The sequence below is a fragment of the Coenobita brevimanus genome, chromosome 66, assembly GCF_032717465.1.
Source record: "Coenobita brevimanus isolate Jiangsu-jjx chromosome 66, ASM3271746v2, whole genome shotgun sequence".
Taxonomy (NCBI): domain Eukaryota; kingdom Metazoa; phylum Arthropoda; class Malacostraca; order Decapoda; family Coenobitidae; genus Coenobita; species Coenobita brevimanus.
In genome coordinates this window covers 5029428-5056131 of record NC_137019.1, presented here as the reverse complement: position 1 = coordinate 5056131, position 26704 = coordinate 5029428, and the positions used below count along the sequence as shown (strand labels likewise).

At 42.9% G+C, this 26704-nt stretch overlaps 1 protein-coding gene across 1 annotated transcript in view; it reads right to left on the bottom strand.

Moving 5' to 3' along the window:
• Nucleotides 1-8300: 8300 nt before the first annotated feature.
• Nucleotides 8301-26704, bottom strand: part of trc (Serine/threonine-protein kinase tricornered) — a 161773-nt gene continuing 143369 nt past the window's right edge. The window contains exon 11 of the mRNA XM_080276787.1: nt 8301-12429. Coding sequence (XP_080132913.1) covers nt 12317-12429 — 113 coding nt within the window. The 3' untranslated portion in view covers nt 8301-12316. The remainder of the gene's footprint in view (nt 12430-26704) is intronic.

Here is a 26704-nt window from a genome sequence, read left to right as displayed (position 1 = left end):
CCATCACTTCTTGGGGCGACTGTACATAGCCACGTTTTAGTTATTTATTTACATCTATATTTTAATTTTCTGTTTTTTTTTTTTTTTTTTTTTTGATATTTCATTCTTGGATCATAAATAACGTGAACCCAGTGGACTGCAGGATGAAGTTCCCTTTCCCTGCAAGTCCACCATCCTCCTTTCGGGGGATAGGGGGTGAGATAAGGGACGTTTGTATATCCATGCAGTAAATCCTTCCTTCCCACCCATCCTCCCGCCCTGCCCATTATATTTTTGCGACCGCAGGAAGGCCTCCCTCTTCTATTTTAAATTCAGTAAGTCAATGTCTTTATCTCCCATGACCAATGTAAATCATTCCATTTATTTTTTTTCTGTTTGTTCTGATAATTTCAATAATTGTGTTAATGTATGTTAATTATGATATCTACAACTCTCTCTCTCGTATATATATATATATATATATATATATATATATATATATATATATATATATATATATATATATATATATATATATATATATATATATATATATATATATATATATATATAAAACCGTATATCTGATCTACATAACCTATTCCCGTCCTAAAACCTCCCTGTTCTTCTCCAACTAATTCCTCTGTTATTTCCCTGACTGTCAGTACAGTAAGTATCCTACTGAAACACCCGCTCAGCGGAGCGAGCCGTGCACCACCACACCAAGAGGAGGGTACAAGGAGGTGACCCCCCACCCCACAAGGAGATGGCGGGGAAGCTGTTCCGCCTTCAATGCAGAAATGACATATCTCCCCTGTGACCCGACGCCCCTCTTCCCTGCAGCCGGACCACCAGGCAGTAGCCTACGCAGTTTGGGTGTACTACACTCCATCGAAGAAAGCACTCCCCAGAATCGGGGTGGGTCTTGCAACAGTCGAGTCCCAAGCAGGCCCTTGGATGCCGTGTCCACCGGATTGGCCTTCACAAGAGGAGGGGACACCACCAGAACCTCACATCCTGCAATACCCCAAGGGAGCAGCGGCACAGTAGCGTCCTCTGGATCTACTGTGGGAGGAGTGACCACCGGTTCTCCTCCCTCTGCCACCCACCTTTGGGAGCCAGAACGTCGGCACATCTCCCAGACGACCTTCGCTGGATCTCTCCAGGAGGGAGGTGGGCCCAGGGATGGTATCCACTGGATCTACCTTCAAGGGGCAGACCACAGGCCATCCCCCAGCTGCACCAGCCCCCAACGGCAGGAGGACAGAGTCCACCAGACCTGAGGCGCCAGCCAGGAGACCCACCAGGCCTCCCCCTCCGGTCGTCCCCGGGATAAGTGGCCGTCCAAAGCCCAGAGTAGGAACCTAGGCAGTGCCCACCGTGTCTGTCCAGATGAAGGAGTACCCACCAGGTCTCCCTCTCGCATCCCAGCACGGAGTTCCAGCTGGGACTGTCAGGCCCGCCAAGCTGGGGAGCAGACCACTGGTCGCTGCCCCTCCGTGACAAGAGAGATTCCTACCGAGGGTGATGCCCCTTGCTCGCCCCACTCCTCCTGCAGCAGAGCGAGGCGCCCCTCTCCCCGCTCCTTCTGTACGGAGGGTGGGAACTGCTCCCCCACAGGTACCCTGCCAGAAACCAGCCAGGGCCAGGCATCCTGTTGCTGCGGCACCACCCTCACCACTGACAGACACTGCCGGACTCCCCCAGAGCGAGTGGCTGCAGACCACTCCTGACGGCCTCCTCGCCGAGGCGAGACCACAGTTCCCAGTGTCGGCGAGCTGCCCCTGCTGCGGGCCACAGCCAACCCCTGACGGATGCCTCCCCTGGACGGGACTGCAGCTCCGTGAGGGCGCTGCCCAACCCGCAGCCAGCCCTTAGCCCGGGCCTAGCCAGGTCCGCCCCCAGGATCCCCAGTACGATGAAGGGCAAGTGCCGTGCTGCATGCCTCTTGGCCCTATTTGGCCCTAGCTCCAAGGGCCACCCCTCTCCTAGGGCCTCTACTGGGGAAGGGCCGCCCACAACTCTGCCCTTCAGCTCCAGCAGGACCCGTGGCGATCCCAACAGTGACCTACACTGGGAGCACACTCCTGATGGCCCGCCCCTTATGCCTGGCCGCTACCTGTGGCTGCCAGTGTAGTGGGCCCCTAGCGCCCATCACCACCTGTACCCGTAAGTAGAGAGACTCTAAAACTGTTGTTACCTCCCCCATCAGTGCTACTGTACGACCCTGTGTGAAACAGACCTCCCCTAGTGATGCCCCTGCCCCCCCCCCTTCTTTGTGCATTGAACTGTAATCCCAGGAAGACTCACGTTGAACATTAGTGTTGGCACAAAGGCGTGAGGACCTGGCCTGCTTCCACGTGTGATCCCCCCCCCCCCCAGTGCAATACACTGTGGACTCCCCCTAATTATCAGTGTTGTCCCTCGGCCCCTGAGTTGTCATACGCTCCACCCCCCCCCCCCCACCAGTCTTATCCCGGCTATGCTGGGGGAATGCACCACGGGTTTTACTCTCTGTGTCCAGGTTACGCAAGAATTGTGTCACAATAGTGTCGTCCATCCCTGTCACGCGAGTAGGTAATAGGTGATATATCTATCTCATGTCATGCGGGTGTAACATAAGACAGCAAATATCTCGTCTATGTCACGTGGCTGTGTTATAGTTGGTATAAGGTTATGTCTATGTCATGCGGATGTGCTATGGAATGAGAGTATATTCCCGTCCTTGCCACGCGCTGTGTAAATCAAGATAGACTGAAAAAGTGTTGTGTTAGTCCCACCTCTATGTATATGTTAATGAGACACACCTGACATTGTATGTAGTACACGTGTATTGCAGTGTGGGATTACTCTGTTTAAGGTATATTTCTCTCTATTGGTCAATATTCTGTGTTTACTAGGTTTGGTCACGGACCACAGTGTGTATTGTTTTGTAACTTGCTCTATCGTTAATATACGTGTGCCTTTGCTCAGTCAGTGTTGGGCTTCCCCACCTTGTCTGCATACTCTGGCCCGGTCGTGAACAAAGAACCCAAGGCCCGCACCGTACCTGGCCCCGAGAAGTTGGGCCCAGACTATGCTGCATAACACCTACTATGTACGTTTCCTATTGTACCCGGAAGACAAACGCCCTTATGATTACCACACACTTCTTTTTCCCATTTTCCTTTGTACAGGAGAATAATTTTACCCGACTTCCAATCCACGGGGACTCCACCTTCCTCCCAAGCCAATCTGTATATAATCCTTATCCATTCTACAATACTATCCCACATGCTGCAGCGTTTCACGCACGCTTCGTCAATTCCTGGGGTTTTCCCCATTTTGACTTGCTTCATTGCTTCCACTACTTCCGTCCTACTAATCTCTTCCTCCCACATCCTCCTCCTCCTTCTCCCAGCCATTCCCCATACAGTTAGGCTCACATATTTTCATTCTCTGTGTTTAACAATTCCATAAATTGTTCTCACTATCTGCTCACTTTTTCTCCCTTCTCCACTATCAAACTACCATTTTTATCTTGCACTCCCTTACTACCTTTTTTATCACCCTGTCTAACTCTCTTTATCTCCTCCCAGAACATTTTCTTTTCCCTCCACTTTACACTCAGACTCCTTTCAAATTCCTTACCCACTCTCTTCTTACTAATCGTTTCACCATTCTCTTCCTCTCTGCATATAATTCCATTCCATCTCTCAACTTCCTCCATGCCTCTGCTTTCCATCCACTTACTGTAACATTTCTTCTTTTGCGCCACAGCGTATCTCACTTCATTCCGCCATGCTGTTCCTTGCACCCCCTTTCGTCGTCTCTTCACCGCACACACCACCTCACAAGCTGCACAAATTTCTGTGAATCTCATGCACACATCTTCCACCTCCTACATCTGCTCCAAATCATATTTACCCAATTGCTCCTCCACTTCTTTCTTATATTCTGTCCTTTTTTTCATCCTCTTGCAACCTTTCTATCCTCCTTGTATGGACTAGCTCCTCCTGCCCTACGCCTCTTCAAAGTCATCTGCCCCATTTGTACTCAGTTTTGACCACCACCAAGTGGTGATCAGAAAGTCCACTCACCCAACTTCTGCATGCTCTTACATCCAGTACATACCTCTTCATTCTCTCATCCACACACATATAGTCAATCATTGCCTTCCGTTCATCCGTTCACCACCCAACCTTCTCATCACTCGCCATGTATACCTGTGGATATTGGGTATTGGCTATCACCAGTCCCCTCCCCATACAAATATCCACTGGAGCACTACCATTCTCATCCACTTTTGCAGGCACAATCCACTCACCAGCTACTCCATCCACCCTCAAATTCCCTACTTCTCCACTCATATTTTCAATGAAAAACTCTCTCTCACTCCTTTCAAACTTTTCCGTGCACACTTCCACATTTGCCCAGAACACTGCTTTCACTCTGCTCGTACGATCTTCCGCTGGCACATATACACACACAATCGTCCACACTTGTATTCCAACTTTCAATCTTACCCACACTGTCCTTGAGCCAACCGATTCATTCTCTCTTATAGTCTCTCTTGCACACTGTTATGCAGCGTAGCCTGAGCCCAACTTCTCAGGGCCAGGTACGGTGCGTGCCTTGGGTTCTTTGTTCACAACCAGGCTAGAGGATGCAGACAAGGAGGGGAAGCCCAATCTGACTGAGCAAGGGCACACGTATATTAACAATGAGCAAGTTACAAAATATACACTACAGTCCGTGACCAAACCTAGTAAACACAATATTGACCAAAACGGAGAAATATAACTTACACTTACACAGGGTAATTTCACACTACAATACACCTGTACTACGTAAAATGTCAGGTGTGTCTCATTAACATATACACAGAGGTGGGAGTAACACAACACTTCCCTATCTCGATATACACACAGTCAGCCGTGACATAGACGTACCTTATACCAACTATAACACATCCGCATGACACAGACGGGATATAGGTTGCTTAAAGTTATATCCGCGTGACGTAGGGACGGAGAGATATATCACTTACTACCTACTCGCGTGACAGGGACGAAAGACACTATGGTGACACAGTATTCTTGCATGACCTGGACACAGAGTGTAAAATCCCTGGTGCATTCACTCAGTGTAGCCGGGATAAGACTAAAAGGGGGGGGGGAGGCGGGTATGACGACTCAGGGGCCGAGGCACAACACTAATACTTAGGGGGAGTCCACGGTGTATTGCACTGGGGGGGTCACACCTGGGAGCTAGCCGGGTCCTCACGCCTTTGTACCAACACTAATGTTCAACGTGAGTTTCCCTGGGATTACGGTTCAATGCACAAAGGGGGGGGCAGGGGGGTTCACTGGGGACACTAGGGGAGGTGTTGGTTTCACACAGAGTCGTACAATCGCACTATTAGGGAAGATGACAACAGTCTGCGAGTCTTTCTATTCATGGGTACAGGCGGTGAGGGGCGCTGGGGTGCGCCGGGGGCCTGCTACACTGGCAGCCGCAGGTGGCGGACAGGTGTAAGGGTCGGGCTGTCACGAGTGTGCGCCCGGTGTAGGTCACTATTGGAATCGCCACGGGTCCTGCTGGAACTGAAGGGCAGAGTGGTGGGCGGCCCTTCCTCAGTAGGGGCCCTGGGAGACGGGTGGCCCTCAGGACTAGGCTGAATAGGGCCTTGAGGCGCGCAGCACAGCGCCTGCCCTTCATCGTACTGGGGATCCTGGGGACGGACCTGGCTAGGCCAGGGCCAAGGGTGGGCTGCAGGTCAGGCAGCGCCCTCACGGAGCTGCGGTCCCAGCCAGGGGAGGCGGCCATCAGGGGTTGGTTGCAGCTTCCTGCATCAGGAGGAATCCTACAGCTGCAGCAGGTGGTAGGGGCGGCTTGCCAACACCAGGAACTACGGTCTCACCTTGGGGAGGAGGCCGTCAGGGATAGTCTGCAGCTGCTCGCTCTGGGGGAGTCCGGCAGCATTTGTCGGTGGCGAGGGTGGTGCTGCAATGACAGGATACCTGGCCTTGGGGTGGTCTTGCCCTGGCTGGTCTCTGGTGGGGTACCTGTGGGGGAGAGGTTTCCACCCTCCGTACAGGAGGGGCAGGGAGAGGGGCGCCTCGCTCTGCCGCAGGAGGGATGGGCCGAGCAAGGGGGATCACCCTCAGTAGGAACCCCTCAGGTCACGGAGGGGGAGCAACCGGTGGTCTGTTCCCCAGCTTGGTGGGCTTGACGGTCCCTGCCGGAGCTGCGTGACGGGGCATGTGAGGGAGACCCGGTGGGTACTCCCTCGGCCAGAGCCAGTGGGCACTGCCTAGGTTCCTATTCGGGACAGTGGCTGGAGATCCAGAGGACACTCCTTCAGGAGGCCACTTGTCCTGGGGATGACGGAGAGGGATGCCCAATGGGTTTCCTGGCTGGTGCCACAGGTCCTTCGGACTCTGTCCTCCTGTCATAGGGAGCTGGTGCAGCTGGGGGACGATCGGTGGTCTGTCCCACTTAGGTAGATCCAGAGGATACTACCTCTGGGCCCGCCTCCCTCCCGGGAAGATCCAGCAAAAGTCATCTGGGAGACGTGCCGTCATGCTGGCTCCCGAAGGTGGGTGGCAGAGGGAGGAGAACCAGTGGTCACTCCTCCCACAGTAGATGCGGAGGACACTACTGTGCTGCTGCTCCCCTGGGGTATTGCAGGACATGAGGCTCCGGTGGAATCCCTTCCTCTTGTGAAGGCTGATCCGGTGGACACGGCGTCCGAGGGCCTGCTTGGGACTTGACTGTTGCAAGTCCCACCGCTATTCTGGTGAGTGCTTTCTCCGTCAGAGTGTAGTACACTCAAACTGCGTACTGCCTGGTGGTCTGGATGCAAGGAAGAGGGGCGTCGGGTCATGGGGGAAATATGTCGTTCTCACTCTGAAGGTGGAACAGCCTCCCCATCATCTCCCTGTGGGGTGAAGGTCACCTCCCTGTACCCTCCTCCTGGGGTGGTGGTGTCCGGCTCGCTCTGCCGAGGGGGTATTTCACACACAATACATACACCCTTCTTTGCCCTCTTATTCTCACCTACTCCCACTCTCTCCCACCTCTCCATTTAGTCACGATCTACAAATGTCCACTTTTGCATCCGGACAATCTCACTGTCTTCACCTCATCATTCACACCCCTCACATTCCACACTGAAATCCACACCATGTCCTTTGTACAGTCCTTAGTCGTCACCTGTTGGAGAATCGTGGTCCGAGGCATTTCATTTGTCTTTTTAATTAGTTGGTTTCTGGGTAGGGGCACTAACCCTCCACCAACCCACTTGTTGACACGTACATAGGGAACACATATTGGTTAGTTATAATGTTACCACCTAAAGGTAGTAAATGATTTCCCGGCTAACAGGAAATAATTTGGCTTGTCACTCGATGTACATTCACTCTACGGTAGAGGGAGAGGGAAGCGCGGTAGCTCGGTGGTAGGGTGTCTGGCTCGTAATCGTGAGGTTGCGAGTTCGCACCCCTCCTGGTGGCTGCCGTGCGGGGAGGGGTAGTGCTCTCCTGTAACTCTAGCAGGGCTATATGATCTGATGAGGTCTAGCTTGGGGAATAATCCCTTAAAAAAATTTTTTGGGGGGTGGTAGAGTATCACTACACTGAGTGAGTGGATGATGGGCGTCCCCACTGACCACACGAAGTACAAGATAGCAATTACAACATAATAAAACAGTGTTAACATATTGTTTCTTTATTGGTGACTAGTTTACACGAGCTACGACTTTCTAGAATTATTTACACGAGATCTCCCTATAACCTCCTCTTTCAGAGTCCCAAGATAAGGCTCAGCTAATGATGGGAAGGCTGGTTGATGTGGCAAATTGAGGGAAAAATATATGAGAATTTATCTGCTTTGAACCCTAGATGCTAGTCCCAGAGGTACTGTGTATTATTATTTTTCATTTTGTTCTCAATGTGAAGTCCAATACATGGCCCACCTGATGTATAAAAGAAACATCAGGCATCCCTGAATGAAAATGTACATAACTAGAATTTACAAGCTATAACTGTGCACAGGTCAAAATGTCTAACATTATGATTCAAGAGAAAGGTGGGATGTTAAAATTTATCAGAAAGTGTGATCAGACTATCATAATATATAATCTAGCCAAGAGTGGATACAGTACCAGATGTTAAAACAGTACTACAATGGTAACTGATACAGAGAACCACAAGTCTTCCACACAATACTGTCTGATTTGAAGCTTCATACAGCATGATAATACTAGTCTCAGATTAGCCTGAGAGTAGCTTAGCATTAAAAAAAAAAAAAAAAAAAAAAAAAAAAAAAAAATACTTACCCCTTATGTGGCCCTTCAGGGCCCATGGCCAGACTACTATAGTTCAGATCATTTTAAGATGTAGGAGACCATTTTGTCTCTGGCAACACTTTTTTTTTAACATTCAACTTGTACTATGTTGTACCGAGGTTCACTATAATCGAGTGGATCTGAACAATATACTGAATTTCTTTTTTCCCCTCAAGATGTACATGACTTCAATTAACCCTCTGTACCAAACTTCACAGTCACAGATAACCTGATATCAATGTCTCCTGTGATGCCAGATTACCACCTTAATGCTCAGACAAAATACTGACTGATCAGGTAAACCTAATCTATTTGGAGATAAAACAAATAACCTGATTCACTCTTCACTACTAAAACTCCACAGTCAATTGTCTCGGGGACGGTACTCCACTCAGGAGTAGTATAAAGTGATGAGGAGATTTACTTATCTATAACAAAGAAATAGAACTGTACAATGCCAGATAAAACATGGCAGAATCTCATTACTCATACCACAAGGAATGTATTTCTTATACGAGCCACTGAGGGAATTAAGTAACAATACTTGACACAATGCCTTCTTAGATGCTCTGTAACATTTGCCTGTGCAACAATATGTGATGGTTGTGCTTTCCAGGAGAGGTAGAACGTCACATGTTACAGGTTGCATTTTGGAATAATGCAATTTATACAGAAACTGGTACAGTTCTGATAATCTCCACATTCATAAACTGAAGATACCATATACAGTTCTTGAAGTATTCATGTTCAATACATCTGTGGCAAGGAATTGGTTGGAATACAAAAACATGACAATAAATCGTGATTTAACACATATAATTCTGGTGTATTTATTTATATTTGTAATTTGTTGTGTACAGTGCTGTACTGCTTCGCATTTTAATGTAAAAAATAAGCAACTGCTGTAGTTGCTGTAGTATGTACTTCACCTGATCACTTAAAAACCTTTCATTTCCATAATCAAGGAAATTAGGACAAATAAAACATAGTATAAAATTCCATATGGGAAAAAAGACACCTGAATACGGTACAACGTTTCATCCGATGAATTCAAGCATCAATGCTTTGGTGCATGTAGTAATTTCTATCAGAAGTCAGGCATCAGTGCTTTAGTGCATATAGTGATTTGTAACAAATTATTGCAAAAAAGTATTTTCTGATTCTTCACGCAAATAATAACTGTGTTTGGTGTATGTGCTGCAAGTTCTCCTATACATATCAATCATATACAGTAAACTTATTGTGAAGTAAATATTACATATTGTGAAATAAATATTACATCTCCAATGTTATGGCATCCCAAATGGCATGCCATCATTTCCAAAACAATACAGCTTACTGAGAGTAACAAAAAAATAACTTAAAAACTTTAGTGGTACTGACTCTGGTGCGACAATGCACCTGAGAAGGAAATGTGGTCAAGTGTTACATAGCACTCACTTTAATATTCCCTCAGATGACACCTTACAGAGCTATGTCATTAAAAGCACTTGCGACATACCATGATCACAGTCCCACCCTGCACTGCCAGGGCAGTCCACAGCCTGGCATGTGTCCAATTAATCCCAACCAGAAAACAATGTTTCCTAATAATCTTGAATCGACATTAAACATCACTTACAGAAGCCCTGCCTGATGGGATATACTGTTGTAGGGTTCTTCAGAAATGTTAATTACTAAATGTTGCTTGCATAATACTGACTAAATCTGCACTACATTCAACAGGAATATGTAAACTGAACACTAACAATTTGGTACAGTTTCTGTGTACACTGAACACATGCCACAATCAGATGCATCTTTCAAAAGCAAATGGGAACCGCAAGTTCAATCTAATAAAAATCATGTTCGATCTTATTCTACGCAAACCCAGACTGTCAGCCACCAAATTTCTGCAACCACCAGCAAGGAATTTCTCAGAAATTACTAGACTATGCACATTTAAAATAAATTAATAAAACTGTATGAAATTAAAATATGATCCCTCTCATATGACTGGTTCATCCTTCTTTCATACAAAGTACCTTTTAGTGCATGAGATTGGACAGCTTTGTAATTTCGGTACTGGATCCACTCGACTCCTGCAGTTAAAACTGTCAACGAAACAATACAGTACTAGAAATGTTCTCCAAAACTATGTGCATGTTTATAATGACTCAAGTACAGTACAGAAGACTACTGAATCCCCTGAAGAGCCGGGTGGATTATATATAAAGATGGGAGAGTTGACCAGCCTCTTGTACTAACAGGCCTATATCACACACTTGTGGCAATGCTGGTTAAAGTTTGTGAAACTACTTCCTACTTAAGCACTAAAAAATGGTAACAAAAGTCCTAGAGTGAACAACAGACTGGAGCTTAAGTATCAACTGTGCTAAACCAGGAAAGTTACCTTGCTATAACTAGTGGATATTTATAAACACATCATTAGAGGACAGAACAGACAACCTAATTGTACTTTTACTAACGTGCACAAGGACACACATTAGCTCACAAAAATTAAACTAGAAAAAAAAGGGGGGAGGGGGGCATTTATTTACCTTAAGTCTGCTTACTGAATAAAAGTTAAACTAAATAATTTGACAGTTTAATGTATGCTTTATGCATCTCTAATAAAAGTAAATGGAACTGAATTAACCATCTATCCAGCCATCACCCAATCCTTTACTGCTCCATCAAGAACATAGGGGCCTAGGAATAAGAGAATTAGCATAACTAAAATAAGTTTTTCAGTAACATTACCTAATAAATAATACTTCACAGAACTACAAATATGAATAATGTGTCTTGGTTCATTTCATCCATGCTGAAAATGCTGTTGAAATACAAAATGCAATCAATAAGCAGACTTCAGGTGTTCACAACCTGATTCCTAAAGCACACTAAATATTCTCCTGACTACAACTTTCAATAAATGACCAATATTCATTCTATACATGATTTTCCTTTGAATCTTCCACAAGTTTGATGCATATGTGAAGCAAATAAATACCCAACTATGAGATGATATGAAGTGAATATCAAAATACTCATACAACTGCCAAAATATCATCGTAATAGTTTTACAAATTTTAGAGGTTAATATTTTCAAGTTCATGGTTTACAGTCTCAGGTGTATTGGTATTTATGAGGTGTTTAACTTATACACAATCACGACTGGGTTTAGCAAAAATACTGTACTGATAAATCTCAACCAATCACACTGATACATACACACAAACATATATACATGATAAAATAAATTATAAAATCTCCAAAATCCATTTCATAAATTTATAAAATACGTAACTGAAAGGGGTGCTTAATCACTGTTCTGCTAGGAAGCTATCACAGAGTGTCCAAAAGTTTTATGAGCTAAAAAAAATCAACCGCTACTAAAACTTCAATATAATGTATGGACACATTACACAGTAAATGATAAAGTTCCTAATCACATACAAATAAGAAAACAATGTACACGACTTAATTGGGTCCCACTACTATAAAATGATCTGATGGGATGTAAGTTCATAAGCAGGGATTTAGAAAATACCCCTTTCCTTTCTTCAGCCATGGTAGTTTGGCATAAGTACCAGGTATCATATCTGTCCTACAGTTAGCCAGGCATCTCTACACTGGACCACTGTATACAGTGTAGAAATAAATAAAATTAAAGACATGAAGGATACTTCACAGCAGTCTTTACTACTGTCAACAGACTTATAGGTCAGATGCAACAAAGACCAAAACTCAAGACCTTTGCTCTACGACTTGTTCTTCGAAATAGTTCCCTTACCCACTGCTGGCAGGGGCATCCACAACATCGTTACACTCTGTGTGTCTGCCTGGCAGGGATTCCCACATATCTAATCTCATTTAAACTGAGATTTGTTTATTACGTACTGCTTTCCATCCTCTCTACTATGTTGATTCACACACATGTAGCCTGAGAATGGACCTATGCTTTTCAAAGTCTCACAAAATAATGGTCTAGGACTCAAGCTCTCAATTACAGTACTCAAGTTAAACCTACGGACGTATTAGGCCTCTCTGTGTAAGGCCTTCAAAGCGCTTGTATGTATAATTGATGAAAACCCAGTCCTTGTATCCAGCCTCTCCTTCCTTCACTGGTGGGGACACAGCTGTTAAGGGAAAAAGAAAAAGATATAAGGCACTTAATGTACATATGAATGGCATTATACTGAGAACAGTGTGAGAACATTAGAATGGGGAGAAACTGTGACGGGATGAGTACAGTGCGGAACGGCCTGTATGGTGACTGAGCTGCAATTGTATTGAACTTTGGAATGTGGTAATTTGGTGTTATGTATTGGTAGAGGAACTATAAGTAAATATTAGAAAAAAAATATATATATATATATATTTAAAAGGAGAAAAGTTTAAATTACTGAATCACGATATAGGATACCATGTCTCATTTGAAATGGAGACCGGTATAGCAATGAGGAGTTGAGGCAAGGAATACTGTACTACTCAGCATCTTGTCAATAATGTATAATTATGGGAGCGTGCATACTGAAATAAGAGAGAACTGTAAGAAGAAAAGCTGGAGAAATGAATGCCACAGTGTGTTGGAAGTGAAGATGGCACTGAAGAACAATTTACTTTATCACTTATTACAAATGGAAGTAAAACAAAGACACAGCATGAGCGCTAAATATGAAAGATTCAAAAGGTTAAGAAGTTATTCACAGTTCCACTACTAAGCATTCTGTGACTTTCAGCTTCTAAAACTTTCAGAGCTCAGTAGGCATACATTACTTCAACAACGAGATAATATCTGGATAATGTATGGCAAAAACTACCAACTGTTGAGTGAGTTAGGGAAGGGATCTGGTTCATTCATTTATTCATCATCTAATCGTATGTTGCCTCGTGACGAGTGTACGAGCCCGGGGTTAGGCAAGTTGGTCCTAACGTTTAAGATGAGAGTGACCAGCCTCACTCATCCCTGAGTGGCATTACACAGAAATAAACCCCAATCACCCCTTGGATATAAACCTGCACAGGCTCAACCTGACTGGAGCACCTTAGTTACCCCACTATTCCACTAGGTGCCATAATTTGGTTACATGGTTACCATCCAGTGTAGTAAATGGTTTCCTGGGTCACAAGAAACCATCTGGCTTGTCACTCGGTGTAGAGACCATAAGGTAGCACTACAATGATTGAGTGGATGACAGGCACCCCCATCTACCACAATTTGCTTTGAATATTGTAATTCATGTCTTCATGTATTAAATTTTCCCAAATTAAGAAATAACTGAACACTGGAAAATAAGTCTTCAATGATTCTACATGCAAATGAGGGTACAAGCCTTTTTTCAAGCCATGAAAAGCTGTATCTGAAAAGATATGGGCAGTCTTCCCTACAGAACAGTTATTTGAATAAAGTGAACTGTTTTTATTGCAGAGAGAGACAGAAAGCAATTCTGGTCAGACATGGCCCCTCTTCAGGTACAAAGGCTTGCAGAGTCAAAAGTTGGGTCAAAACTTGTATCTTCACATTACAGGCAGTTTTATTATGTGGGTACAATTCTCTTATCTCAACAGCTCACAGTATCATACTGTGAAATAATGAGTGTCTTTCCTATGATAACTGCAACTTATCAGCAACAGTTCAGCTTTCCAACCTTGCTCACAATTCTATGCAAACCTTCGGATCGAGAGTATATGGAAGAATACGGGCTGTGGTAGGTGGGGGCACTCACCGCCCACTCACTCAATGTGGTGCTGCTCTCGGGTGTCTGCCCTTTCCTCTCTCCTCCATCCTTCTTTCCTTTCATCCTCTTCTGTCTTTCTTTCCTTCATTCTTTCCTCGTCCTTCTGCCTACAGGTGACTTTACACTCCCTCTACTGTCTTTCTTTCCTTCATTCTTTCCTCTTCCTTCTGCCTGTGGGTGACTCTACACTGAGTGACAAGCCAAATGGTTTCCTGTACACCAGGGATCCATTTACTATGCTGGGTGGTAACCATATAACCAAATTTTGGCACCTCATGGTTTAGTGGGTAATTACGGCACTCCAGAAGGATTGAGCCAGTGAAGGTTTATATCCAAGGGATGGTTAGGGTTTATTGCTCACGTAATGCCACTCAGGGATGAGTGAGGCTGGTAACTCTCATCTTAAATGTCAGGACCAACTTGCCCAGCCCCAGGCTCCTATGCACCTCATGGGGCAATATAGAACTGGATGATGGATGGATGGATGGTATCATGCTTTTGGACATACTGTACAGACAGCAATCAAAGCACTGTTTTTTTTTTCTCTCTCTCTCTCCCTCTAACTTTTTCAGAGTAATATTATGATACAAGTGCTTATCTGTAAAACAGTTACTCAAATTAACTTCCTTGGTCATATTTCAATAAGACAGTGGAACTCTAAACAGTTTTTCACTTGCTTGAAGTTTAATGCAAACTTACCTCTGTATTATTCTTTTATCTTTGTATCAACCTCTGTATTATTCTTTAATCTTAGTATCAAACAACTGGATATTTAATGTAAGAGTAAAGCTTCTTCTAGCCACAGATACATCAACCAACTGTCTCCAGAACATTACCACTCACACTGCACTGTCCACATATAAGCATGGATTTCTATGCACTCAACCACCATACTCATTACCAAGTTGGCACAACAAACAAAGCATCTGACACACTTACCGTTCTGTCTGACTGACATTCTTTCTAAGCACACCCTCTTAACAACACAGCACACCCTCTTTCTATCAACACACTTCCTTACTCCACATCTTTCATGAATCTCTGTGATATCTTATTCAACCTCTGCTACCATGACACATTCCCTAACATTCCCATTTCCACAGGTCTCACTCTTCAGTTTCCACTCTCATATCATACCAAAGTCTCACACTCAAAACAAATTTTCATGCAATCCTCTCATGACCTTCATACTCAGCCCTCTGTCTCTTATCATGTTCTTAACACCAGCCACTTTTGTTTCCTAAGCAACTTTGTTCTCCACTTCCTTTACAACTTTACTTTATATAACTACACCAAGGAACTTAAAATGTCTTCTATCAATTCAGAACACAAACATTATGAATGTCAAAATGGCACACTAACTTAACAGTACCAGTTTTAGCCAACAGAATGAATTGCTAAGGAAAGATGACACACAATTCCTTTGCAGAACACTAAATCAAGTGACCCTAGCCTGAGTGCCTGCTACACCAGAAATAAGAAAAAAGTACTATGTATATAAAATACATATAAACACTCGGAAGGACTCTCATAATACAAACAATATGCACACTGATCATAAAAACAGTCACCAAAAAGTAAACCGCCATTTAGGAACATAAGAATACAGTGCAACAACTTCTCTGATTTCACCACAAGATCTAACCCACTCCTTTACCATTATCCAAACCATCCACCACGATTAAGAAACAAATTATTATTATTATTATTATTATTATTATTAATTTTGTTCTGGAAAGAGGTGAAAAGAGTAAGACAGGGTGGAAGTGGAGTTAGCAGGGGAGTGAAAGATAAAAATGGTAGATTACTAGTGGAGAAGGGAGAAAAAGTGAGCAGATGGAGAGAACACTTTAAGGAATTGTTGAACGTGGAGGATGGAAGTAATGCGAGTATAAGTGGCTGGGGAATGGCTGGAAGAAGGAGGGAGGTGAGAAGACAGGAAGAAATCAGTAGGATAGAAGTTGTGGAAGCAATGAAGAAAGTTAAATCAGGGAAAGCCCCAGGAATTGATGGAGTGTGTGGTGAAATGCTGAAGCATGGGGGAGAGATAGTAGTAGAATGGATGTGGAAGATGTGCAGATTGGCCTGGGAGGAAGGTAGAGTCCCGGAGGATTGGAAGTCAGGTATAATTATTCCCTTGTACAAAGGAAAAGGGGAAAAAGAAGTGTGTGGTAATCATAGGGGCATTTGTCTTCTTAGTATAATAGGAAAAGTATATGGTAGGATACTTATTGACAGAGTTAGAGAAAGAACAGAGAAATTAGTTGGAGAAGAACAGGGAGGCTTTAGGAAGGGAAGAGGTTGTGTAGATCAGATATTCATTCTCAGATCTTTAGTGGAAAAGTTTCTAGAGAAGGGAAAGAAGTTGTATGCGGCTTTCATGGATTTGGAGAAAGCATATGACAGGGTGGATAGACTAGGATTGTGGAAAGTGTTAAGAATATATGGAATAGATGGGAAGTTGTTGAATGCTGTGAAGAGTATGTACGATGGTGCGAAGGCTGCAGTGCGTGTGGATGGTGAACTAAGTGAATTTTTCTCTTTGAAAGTTGGGTTGAAACAGGGATGTGTCATGTCTCCATGGTTGTTCAATCTGTACATGGATGGGGTAATAAAAGAGGTACAAGGTAGGGTAGTGGATGTTGGAGTGGCCCTGGTGAGAGAGGATAGTGTTTGGAAACTCCCTGTACTGTTGTTTGCAGATGATACCGTGTTGTTGAGTGAAGACGAAGGGGAGCTGCAAGGCTTGGTGGATGAGTTTGAGAGAGTGTGTAAGAAACGGAATCTAAAGGTGAATGTAGGGAAGAGTAAAGTGATGGTCTTTGAGAGAGGTGAAGTCAGTGAATGTACAGCGAGGTTGGATGGTGAGGAATTGGAAAATGTGAGTACGTTTAAGTACTTGGGTAGTGTGATGAGTAAGGATGGAGGTTTGGAGGGTGAAGTGCTTGAAAGGGTACAGCAGGGAAGAAAGGTTGCTGGTTCTTTGAAAGCAGTGATAAGAAACAGGGAAGTGAGCATGGAAGTGAAAAAGTTACTACATGACAGTATTGTGATACCAACTCTAACATACGGAAGTGAAGCTTGGATGTTGTTGGAAGGACACAAGTCAAGAGTGAGAGCCGTGGAAATGAGTTATTTAAGAGAAGCCTGTGGAGTCACATGGAGAGACAGGCTGACGAATGAGGATATAAAGGAGCGTTGTGGTGTTGATGTGGATGTGATGGGAAGCGTTATGAGGAACACACTGAGGTGGTTTGGCCATGTGGAGAGGATGGAGGGTCAAAGACTGACGAAGAGAGTGTATGTGAGTGAGGTGGAGGGGGAAAGAGGGAGGGGGAGGCCAAGGATGAGATGGAGAGATGGGATGGAGAGGTATACGAGAGAGGGGGGTGTGAGTTGGGAGCAGGGGAGTGAAATGGCGGGGGACAGGGCGACTTGGAGGCGATTTGTTTGTGGCCACCCCAAACGGGATTGAGGCGTCTGGCAATAGATAGATAGATAGATTTTGTTCTCTCCTTCACTCTTTCCCCTTCCTTCTGCCTAGGGGTATGAGTGACAAGCCAAATGATTTCCTGTACACCAGGAAACCATTTACTATGCAGTTCGGTAACCATACAAACCGACTATGGTGCCTGGTGGTTTAGAGGGGTAATTATGACACTCCAACCAGACTGAGCCTGTGTAGGTTCATATCCAAGGGATGGTTGGGGTTTATTGCTCACATAATGCCACTCAGGGATGAGTAAGGCTGGTCACTCTCATCATAAATGCCAGGACCAACTTGCCTAGCCCTGGGCTCCTACATTCCTCATGGGGCAACACAGGTTTAGATGATGATGATGATGATGATGATTTTATCCATTTATCATGGGCCAACACAGGTTTGGATGATGATGATGATGATGATGATAATTAATTCTGATAATGAATTTATTTAATAATCATCATCATCATCAACTAATCCTGTGTTGCTCTATGAGGAGCATAAGAGCCCAGGGCTAGGCAAGTTGGTCCTGACATTTAAGATGAGAGTGAACAGCCTCACTCATCCCTGAGTGGCATTACATGAGCAATAAATCCCAACCACCCCTTGGATATAAACCTGCATAGGCTCCACCTGGTTGGAGTGCCATAATTACCAACTAAACAATCAGGCGCCATAATTTGGCTACATGGTTGCCACCCGGTGTAGTATATGGTTTCCTGATGTACAGGGAACCATTTGGCTTGTCAATCAGCGTAGAGTCACCCATAAGAAGGAAGAGGAAAAATGAAGGAAAAGAAGACAAAAGAGGAAGGAGGACTGAAGGAAGGGAGGAAAGGGCAGTCACCGGAGAGCAGCACTATATTGAGTGAGAGAATGTTGAGCATCCCCAACTACCACCAATTTTTATTTATTTATTAATTTTTTGCTGACTACTCGAGACAGTGTGCAATAAAGTCCCGTTATATTTTGTCTGTAGACAGACAAAATATAACAGATTATACTGTGTTGTTAAGTGAAGACAAAAGGGAGCTGCAAGGCTTGGTGGATGAGTTTGGGAGAGAGTGTATGAAAAGGAATCTAAAGGTGAGTGTAGGGAAGAGTAAAGTGATGGTCTCTGAGAAGACGTGAAGTCAGTGAATGTGCTGTGAGGTTGGATGGTGAGGAAATGGAAAATGTGAGTACGTTTAAGTACTTGGGGGGTGTGATGAGTAAGGAGGGATGTTTGGAGGATGAAGTGCTTGAAAGGGTACAACAAGGAAGAAAGGCTGCTGGTTCCTTGAAAGCAGTGATAAGAAACTGAGAAGTGGGCATGGAAGTGAAAAAGTTATTACACAACAGTATTGTGATACCAACTCTAACGTATAGAAGTGAAGCTTGGACGTTGTTGGAAGGACACAAGTCAAGAATGAAAGCAGTGGAAATGGCTGCTGGTTCCTTGAAAGCAGTGATAAGAAACTGAGAAGTGGGCATGGAAGTGAAAAAGTTACTACACGACAGTATTGTGATACCAACTCTAACGTATAGAAGTGAAGCTTGGACGTTGTTGGAAGGACACAAGTCAAGAATGAATGCTGTGGAAATGAGTTATTTAAGGGAAGCGGACGTCAGGAGGGACCGATTTTCGACTGACAAAGGCATTTTGTGAAAGTTACCCCATAAAATAGCTCCAAGTATCATTCATTCTCTGTAAAAATTTGACAGCCGTACGACAATTCCTTCCCCTTCAAAAAAATTATTTTGTAATTCCAAATTTGAGGTCACTTCCCTGCAGAAATCTCCATTTTCTATGTAATATATAATATAACCACTTTTTTCCCAATTTTTGTCCTTTTTTTTTTTTTTTTTCTGTAAAAATTATGTCATATGTCTGGCAATGGGAGTGTGAGTGTGTGGAGTGTGGTAGTGAGGCGGGAAACCAGAGATGATATGACACTGGGAGAGGTGAGACATGCCAGCCTTGGTCTCAACCTGTGCTAATCTTGGCCATTTCTCAGCGTTTTTGTACACTTTTTGAATACAGGGCAACCATCTAAGAAGCTACTGCAGTGTCAGAAAGTGGCACAGAAAAATATGACGCCATTTCAATGGGAGAAAAACGAGTTGGAAGCTGCAGTTTTCTCCACCATTGCCACCTCCCCTCTTACCTGCCCCCCCACCACCATCTCACCTGATGATCCCCAACCTTCTATGTCTTTTTCTTCATCTTTGTCTTCTCCAGCATTTTCTACCTCTTCATAACCGTCCCTAATCCTAACTTGTAAAATAAAAAAAAAGTACCTGTTGTTTCCAATCATACAGGCACTGCAAGTCAACAGAAAACGAGTGATATCTTGGAACTAAACTTAGTCATTCGGAATGATATAACTCCATTAGTTTTGAACGTAGGACAAAAGGCAAAATACCTACAAAGTGTGGAATAAAAGGGGAACATTTTGGCCATATACAGTATTTTTTTTTTTCACAGATGGACAAACATGACTGTAACGATTATTTGAACATGGCAAAAAGGGGGTAAAATTTGGGATAAATACATAGGCATTTTGGGAATTTTTTTGTTCTGCAATGGTGAAGAATATTTAAAAACTGTTTGGGCAATTTATTAATGAGGGTTTTATTAATAAATCTACCAAATATTATAGAGATCAGATGAACACACTTCCCCTGGTTTCCCATTTTTCGCGTCTCTTCTTATTTATACATATTATGCATATATTATTTTTTTCTGTAAAAACTAATTGACTGAATTTACTAAAACTTTGGGATGTTATTGCTCATATAAAGTAACAGAACATATAAAAAATCAGACAAATATTAGAAAAACAAATGTACCTTCATAAGTAACAACTGTCTGCTCCCCTTAAGAGGAGCCTGTGGAGTCACATGGAGAGACAGGATGACAAATGAGGATATAAAGAAGCAGTGTGGTGTGGATATGGATGTGATAGGAAGTGTTAGGAGGAACACACTGAGGTGGTCTGGCCATGTGGAGAGGATGGAGAGTGAAAGATCGACGAGGAGAGTGTATGTGAGTGAGATGGAGGGGGATAGAGGGAGGGGGAGGCCGAGGATGGGATGGAGGGATGGAGTGGAGAGGTATATGAGAGAGGGGGGGGGTGAGTTGGGAGCATGGCAGTGAAATGACAGGGGACAGGGTGAAGTGGAGGCGATTTGTTTATGGCCACCCCATACGGGATTGAGGCGTCTAGCAGTAGATAGACAGATAAACAGAAAAGCACTTACAAAGCTGGGTGGAAACCACATAACCAATCCATACGTGTTCCCTATCTGTCAACATGTGGGTTGGTGGAGGGATAGTGCCCCTCCCCATAAAACAACCAACTCAAAGAAGAACAACCACTCCTTACGGAATTATGGTGTCTGGCTATAGAAATACTGAGATAGATTTTTTGCTTGATGCAATATGAATAAGGCTTATACAGTAGATCCTCAATTTACACGCATGCACGCACTCACACGAGGATTGTTAGAAGCTGATGGACGTGAGGTTAGAAAAATTCAATTTTTATAGTATGTGACACATTTACACACTGATGTTAAGAAGTTAGGTAAGATAGTTAAGTGAGTTCAGTTCTTGAAAATTATGTTTTCATACAACTTCAAACTGCTTGGTTGACTTAATTATCATTATTCAGGGTTACTGCACTCATGATTACCATAGAAGTTATGCAACTGCTAGTCTGAGTTCAAAGTTTGTGGACATGGATGCTATTCAAATGAAACTTATTGTGGATCTTTATATATATTCCCCTCTCAAAACATATGGGGTCTCCAGACCCTAACCCCCATTTTACATGTAAATATATGTCACTATTTAGCATGAGGTTCCACAATCTCATGTTCTCCAGATACTACTGTAATGATACTATGTAAGAGCCTTCTAATAGACACCAAAGTATCCAAAGATGGTAGAAACCTCAATTTATATAAAATAATGACATATCACTAACAAAATTCTTATTTTTGCACTTAAGATCCTGAAGATGTAATGAGGAATCAATACTATTCTGACTACATGCAAGACAAACAATCAGCCATGGCAAAACAGCTTTTAAATGTATATCTGAGCGATTACCTTTGTCAGTCAAGTTCAGCCAAATTATGCGAAAAATAAATAAATAAATAAATAACTTTTTTGAGGAGGAAAGAAAGCTCACTGACAGTCAACAATGCACCCTGGAAGTCTGAAGAAATGTATACTACTTCGGTTGGCACAGCGTCGAGGTGTAGTATGCCCCTTCAGCAGGTATATCAAATTTTTTTTGACACTACTAAAGATGATGACTGTGGAAGGTAAAGCTGCTTACAAGACCCTTCCATCAGTAGGGACAATTCTCTATCATCATATTTAAGAATGCCAAGAATGAGCCAAAAAATGAGTCAAACAATTGCAACTCCAGTTCCTAAGATCAAACTGTGCTCATGGGACACTAACCTGGAAAAAAAAATGCAAAACTTACAATCAGACAGGTCAAAGTAAAGACTCTTGTCTACAGCCACTTACTGGAAAATAAAATATGGCAAACCCACACATTCTACAGAAGCATTTTGTCCTTAGAATAGCTGGCATTTCCATTTTTTCGTTTCATGTCTTCAGTTTTTCAAGCTCTAAGATTACTATAAATTTTCTGTTGAGCCTACCATGCAGTTGGTACAGTAGCAGGCTGGCCAGGACGGATCATCAGCAAGCAAACATATCAGAATGTACTCAGGTCTTCATAACCACATTCCCAGAATTTAAATAAAGAATAATGAAATTCCTAGTTAGTGATGCCATTCAAATACAAAAATGTAAGAAATTGCATAACAGCTAAATAAAGCTGGCTGAGCCATGACAAATCTGACTGCTGCATAATATTCAGTATGATGAGAAATATTGGCTGGAGGTAACGTCGCCTGGCATTACTGGACAATCAGCCAAAAAAACATTACTGGGTAAACATAGTACACATTGCATAGACAAAATTAATCAAGTGGGAAGTCTGGAGACGCATGAGTACCAGTCCCTGGAAACTTTAAATATCTGGGTAAAAATTAATATGTGTTTTAATGAAGATTGTTGCATATGGAAGTAACATATATTTTTTTTTTGGCTGACTGAACTCAACATGCTTAAACGAGTTACAGTACAAGACCAGCTTGCTCATGGCGGCTTTCCTAAGGACTGCACGGAGCGGGGAGCCAAGACAGGCCCCGCGGCTGGTGATTCTGGCACCGTCCTTGTCCACCCGATCCTCTGTTCAGACACCACATAAAGTCTCATCATTTTCCCTAACTTGATTAAAACTGCCACACTTACTCCCCAAAAGTCGACATTAAAATATGGATTTCACACACAAATAGGAAGAGTAAAGGACATTACTAATGGAGGGTCTTCTACTCTACAGTATAATAATACAACTTAAACATGTGGAAGTTGTTATATGTATCAGCAGCCTTCTTTATGGGGAGCTAAAGAAATTTTGATAGAGAGCTGCCACAGCTCTTCTAATAAGATGGTCTGTCATATACTAAAAGAAACAAAGAAATTTCATAAACTTCTGAGACATCACGGTATGATGATTAAAGTATATTTAAGTGAGTACTATGAACCTGAGATTCTTTAATCAACAAAATACACCCTAACTATCATCAACATCATTCATCATCATCCTGCCTCATTTTTTTTTCCCCATCCAAAGGTGGGGTGAGGTAGGGTCCAGAAAACAAGTAAAAACAAAAAACATGACAGAGGAAGAACTAGTCAACTGCATGTCCAATGAAAATGGACAACACACTCATTTACTCACAATTCAAACCCTAAAAATCCTGACTCCATCTTACAGGCATATCCATCCAAACCAGTACATATCAGACAATCCATCTGATGACTAGTGTTAAAAGAGGGGTGCTATGCACTTGCCATATACTCCATACAAAGTTCATTCAACCAGCTTGATACCTGTCAGTTCTCTTGCCTCATTAACCTCCATGCCTTGCCTTCTCATATTCCCATTTACAATATCTATCCAGATTATTCTTGGTCTACCATGTCTCCTTCCATCTTTAAATTTACTCACATACTGTACAGTATATCCTCTTCACCACCACATTTATATCCATTTTTCTCCATATCACCATACCATCTGAGAACTCTCTTCAGCTCTACTGCTCACAGGCTTCATAACTCCACATCATTCATAAATCATATTATTTCTTGTCCTAGTGACTCTCTGCATTCCACATATATTTCTCAATCTCCACTGTTCATACTCTTGAGTTTTCATCAACTTGCCACACCAAAATATACATCCCTGTCTCAGTCCAGCACCAACATAAACAAAACACACATCAACCCTTACACAGGATTCACTATCATTATAAAAACTGTTAGCAGCAGTTAACAGCTTTAATCCACACTGTATGTAAGCAAAACCTTTCACAATCCCTCTCTATTTATCTTCCTGCATGCTTTTTCCATATCCATAAATGCCCTACAGTTTTTACACACTTTCTTCACCATCTGTTTAATGGGAAATATCTGACCTACAAATCCCTTGCCACTCCTCAAGCCACTCTGTTACTCATCAGTTTTTCATTACTGCTATTATTATTATTATTATATTCTCCATCCTTCTTTCCTTTCATCTTCTTCTGTCTTTCTTTCCTTCATTCTTTCCTCGTCTTTCCGCCTGCGGGTGACTTTACACTCCCTCTTCTGTCTTTCATTCCTTCATTCTTTCCTCTTCCTTCTGCCCGTGGGTGACTCTACACTGAGTGACAAGCCAAATGGTTTCCTGTACACCAGGAAACCATTTACTACGCTGGGTGGTAACCATATAACCAAATTTTGGCGCCTGGTGGTTTAGTGGGTAATTATTGTGCTCCAATCGGGTTGAGCCGGTGAAGGTTTATATCCAAGGGGTGGTTGGGGTTTACTGCTCATGTAATGCCACTCAGGGATGAGTGAGGCTGGTCATTCTCATCTTAAATGTCAGGATCAACTGCCTAGCCCCTGGCTCCTACGCTCCTCATGGGGCAACGTAGGATTGGATGATGGATGGATGGATGGATGGATGGATATATTCCTTAATTTGTTTATCATTCTTCCATAAACTTTTTCTTCAACACTGAACAGATGTATACAGTGGCAACTTTCGCACTTATTTTGATCACTTTTATTTTTTTACAATCACACAATCACAGCCTTCTTCCACTCGGCTCATCCAAGCTTTCTTTCATTTTCAACAAACACTTCATTTCAATCATTCCTATACACTCGGCCATCTCTGCATACATTTCACCAGCACCTGATGCCTTCCCATTTTTCATCCATTTCACAGTATTAGTCATTTCCACCAATGTCACATTTTCCAACACCATGTTCCTTCTTTGCATGCCACCAAACCCAATCATGTTTACTACTACTCTGCTCTCACCATCCCCATTCATCAGCCTTTCAAAATATTCTTTCTGTCTGCTTCTTACTTCACTTTCATTTGTTAGTATTCTTTCAGTTAGTCCCTTACACTTTTTTCCACCCTCATTTCTTGATTATTCACTTTTTACCAAATATTTCCTTTATTCAGAACAGTTTATAGGAATTTTTCTCCCAATATCATTATTAACGTCTCAATTTTTTTCTCTCTCTTAATAGGTCTCTTCATGGGTTAATAGTCTCATTACAGAATATTACTCTCATTTCCATCTGAACCTGTTTCTAGCATCCAATCTAGCCACTTCTTTCTCTTTCCTTCCGCTGAACTTTCAACCTCTTCATCCCAACAAGCTGTACTTTTCTTACAACAAGCAACTCTTGCAACATCACACAGCTCAGTACTCCTAACCAAACACTCCCTATATGCACTCCATAAGTTGACCATTCATTTGCTCCCAATTTGTTCTAACTCCTCCACTACCTTGGCCCTGCATTCATCTGCCACTTCTTTATTTCACAGGTTCTCCATTTTCATTCTTTCACTCTGCCTGCTCCTCTCTCTTTGTTGCCACCTTGGTCCTCTCACTTTAACTCTGAACACCACAATCTTATGACCAGGTAAATCTCAACACCAGCCTCTCATCACCCTTGTATTAGCAACAACTCCAAGCATCTTTCTTTCTAACAAATACTTAATCATGCATCTCTCAGCATTCCCTCCACTCACTCTGTTCCATGTATATTTGTAAGTATCCTTGTCTTAAACTATGAACTATTAGTACACAGGCTATTTCCTAACACATCCTTCATTATCTTCCATTATAATTCTTCCCCAGCAATCCATAACAACCCATTGTATCATTCACAGACCAGTGTCAACTCTCATTCATGTCACCTATCATAAACACTTTTAACTCCAAGGCATCTGTCCCATCACTCCATCCAGATGGTCCCAGAATGTATGTAACTAATATAAATGATACACTTTCATTTAAATGCAACAACTAATAAAGAGTAAAAAGAAATCTTGACTGCACAGGGCATTGAAATTGCATCACTGAAACACTTTTATAAATATGGAATCCATGACCGTGCCTATGAAAGCCCAGAATCAGTGGAAGATGTATGATGTCAATAATATGGCATGAATTCTTGTAGTGATCCTTCCTACATACTGTATATATCAGTCTGGATGCTTGTCTTTTAATATAGAATGTGCTTACATACAGGAAACAAATCAAATTCCCTCTAACCAGCTAGCTGGTTACGATGTATTATCCCATTCCTCTGGCCCTCTACACTAGACTGGAACTGCCACGTGCAGCTCTTGGTCACACATCCAATAAAAATGGAACAACTGCATGGTTATCATGGTGCAATAGTGTGCTGTGGCACAGTGACTGGAAACGAACAGTGAGCTGTGGTACACTAGCCGGGAACAACGCACTAAACCAAAAGGTACAAAAATGCTACCATTATCATCATTGCTTTTTTCCTACTAAAAGATGAGGGTGGTCTATGATCTCCAAAACAGGGAAGGAGAAAGCTCAAAAGAGGGAGAGCTAGCAACAGTATGCCCAGTGAAAGAGGTCAGATGTTCACTCACATCATTCGAGCTCCTGGAATCTATTCATCTGCATTTTTTTTTTCCTTACACTCCCTCTTCTGTTTTTCCTTCATTCTTTCCTCTTCCTTCTGTCTACGGGTGACTCTACACAAAGTGACAGGCCAAATGGTTTCCTGTACACCAG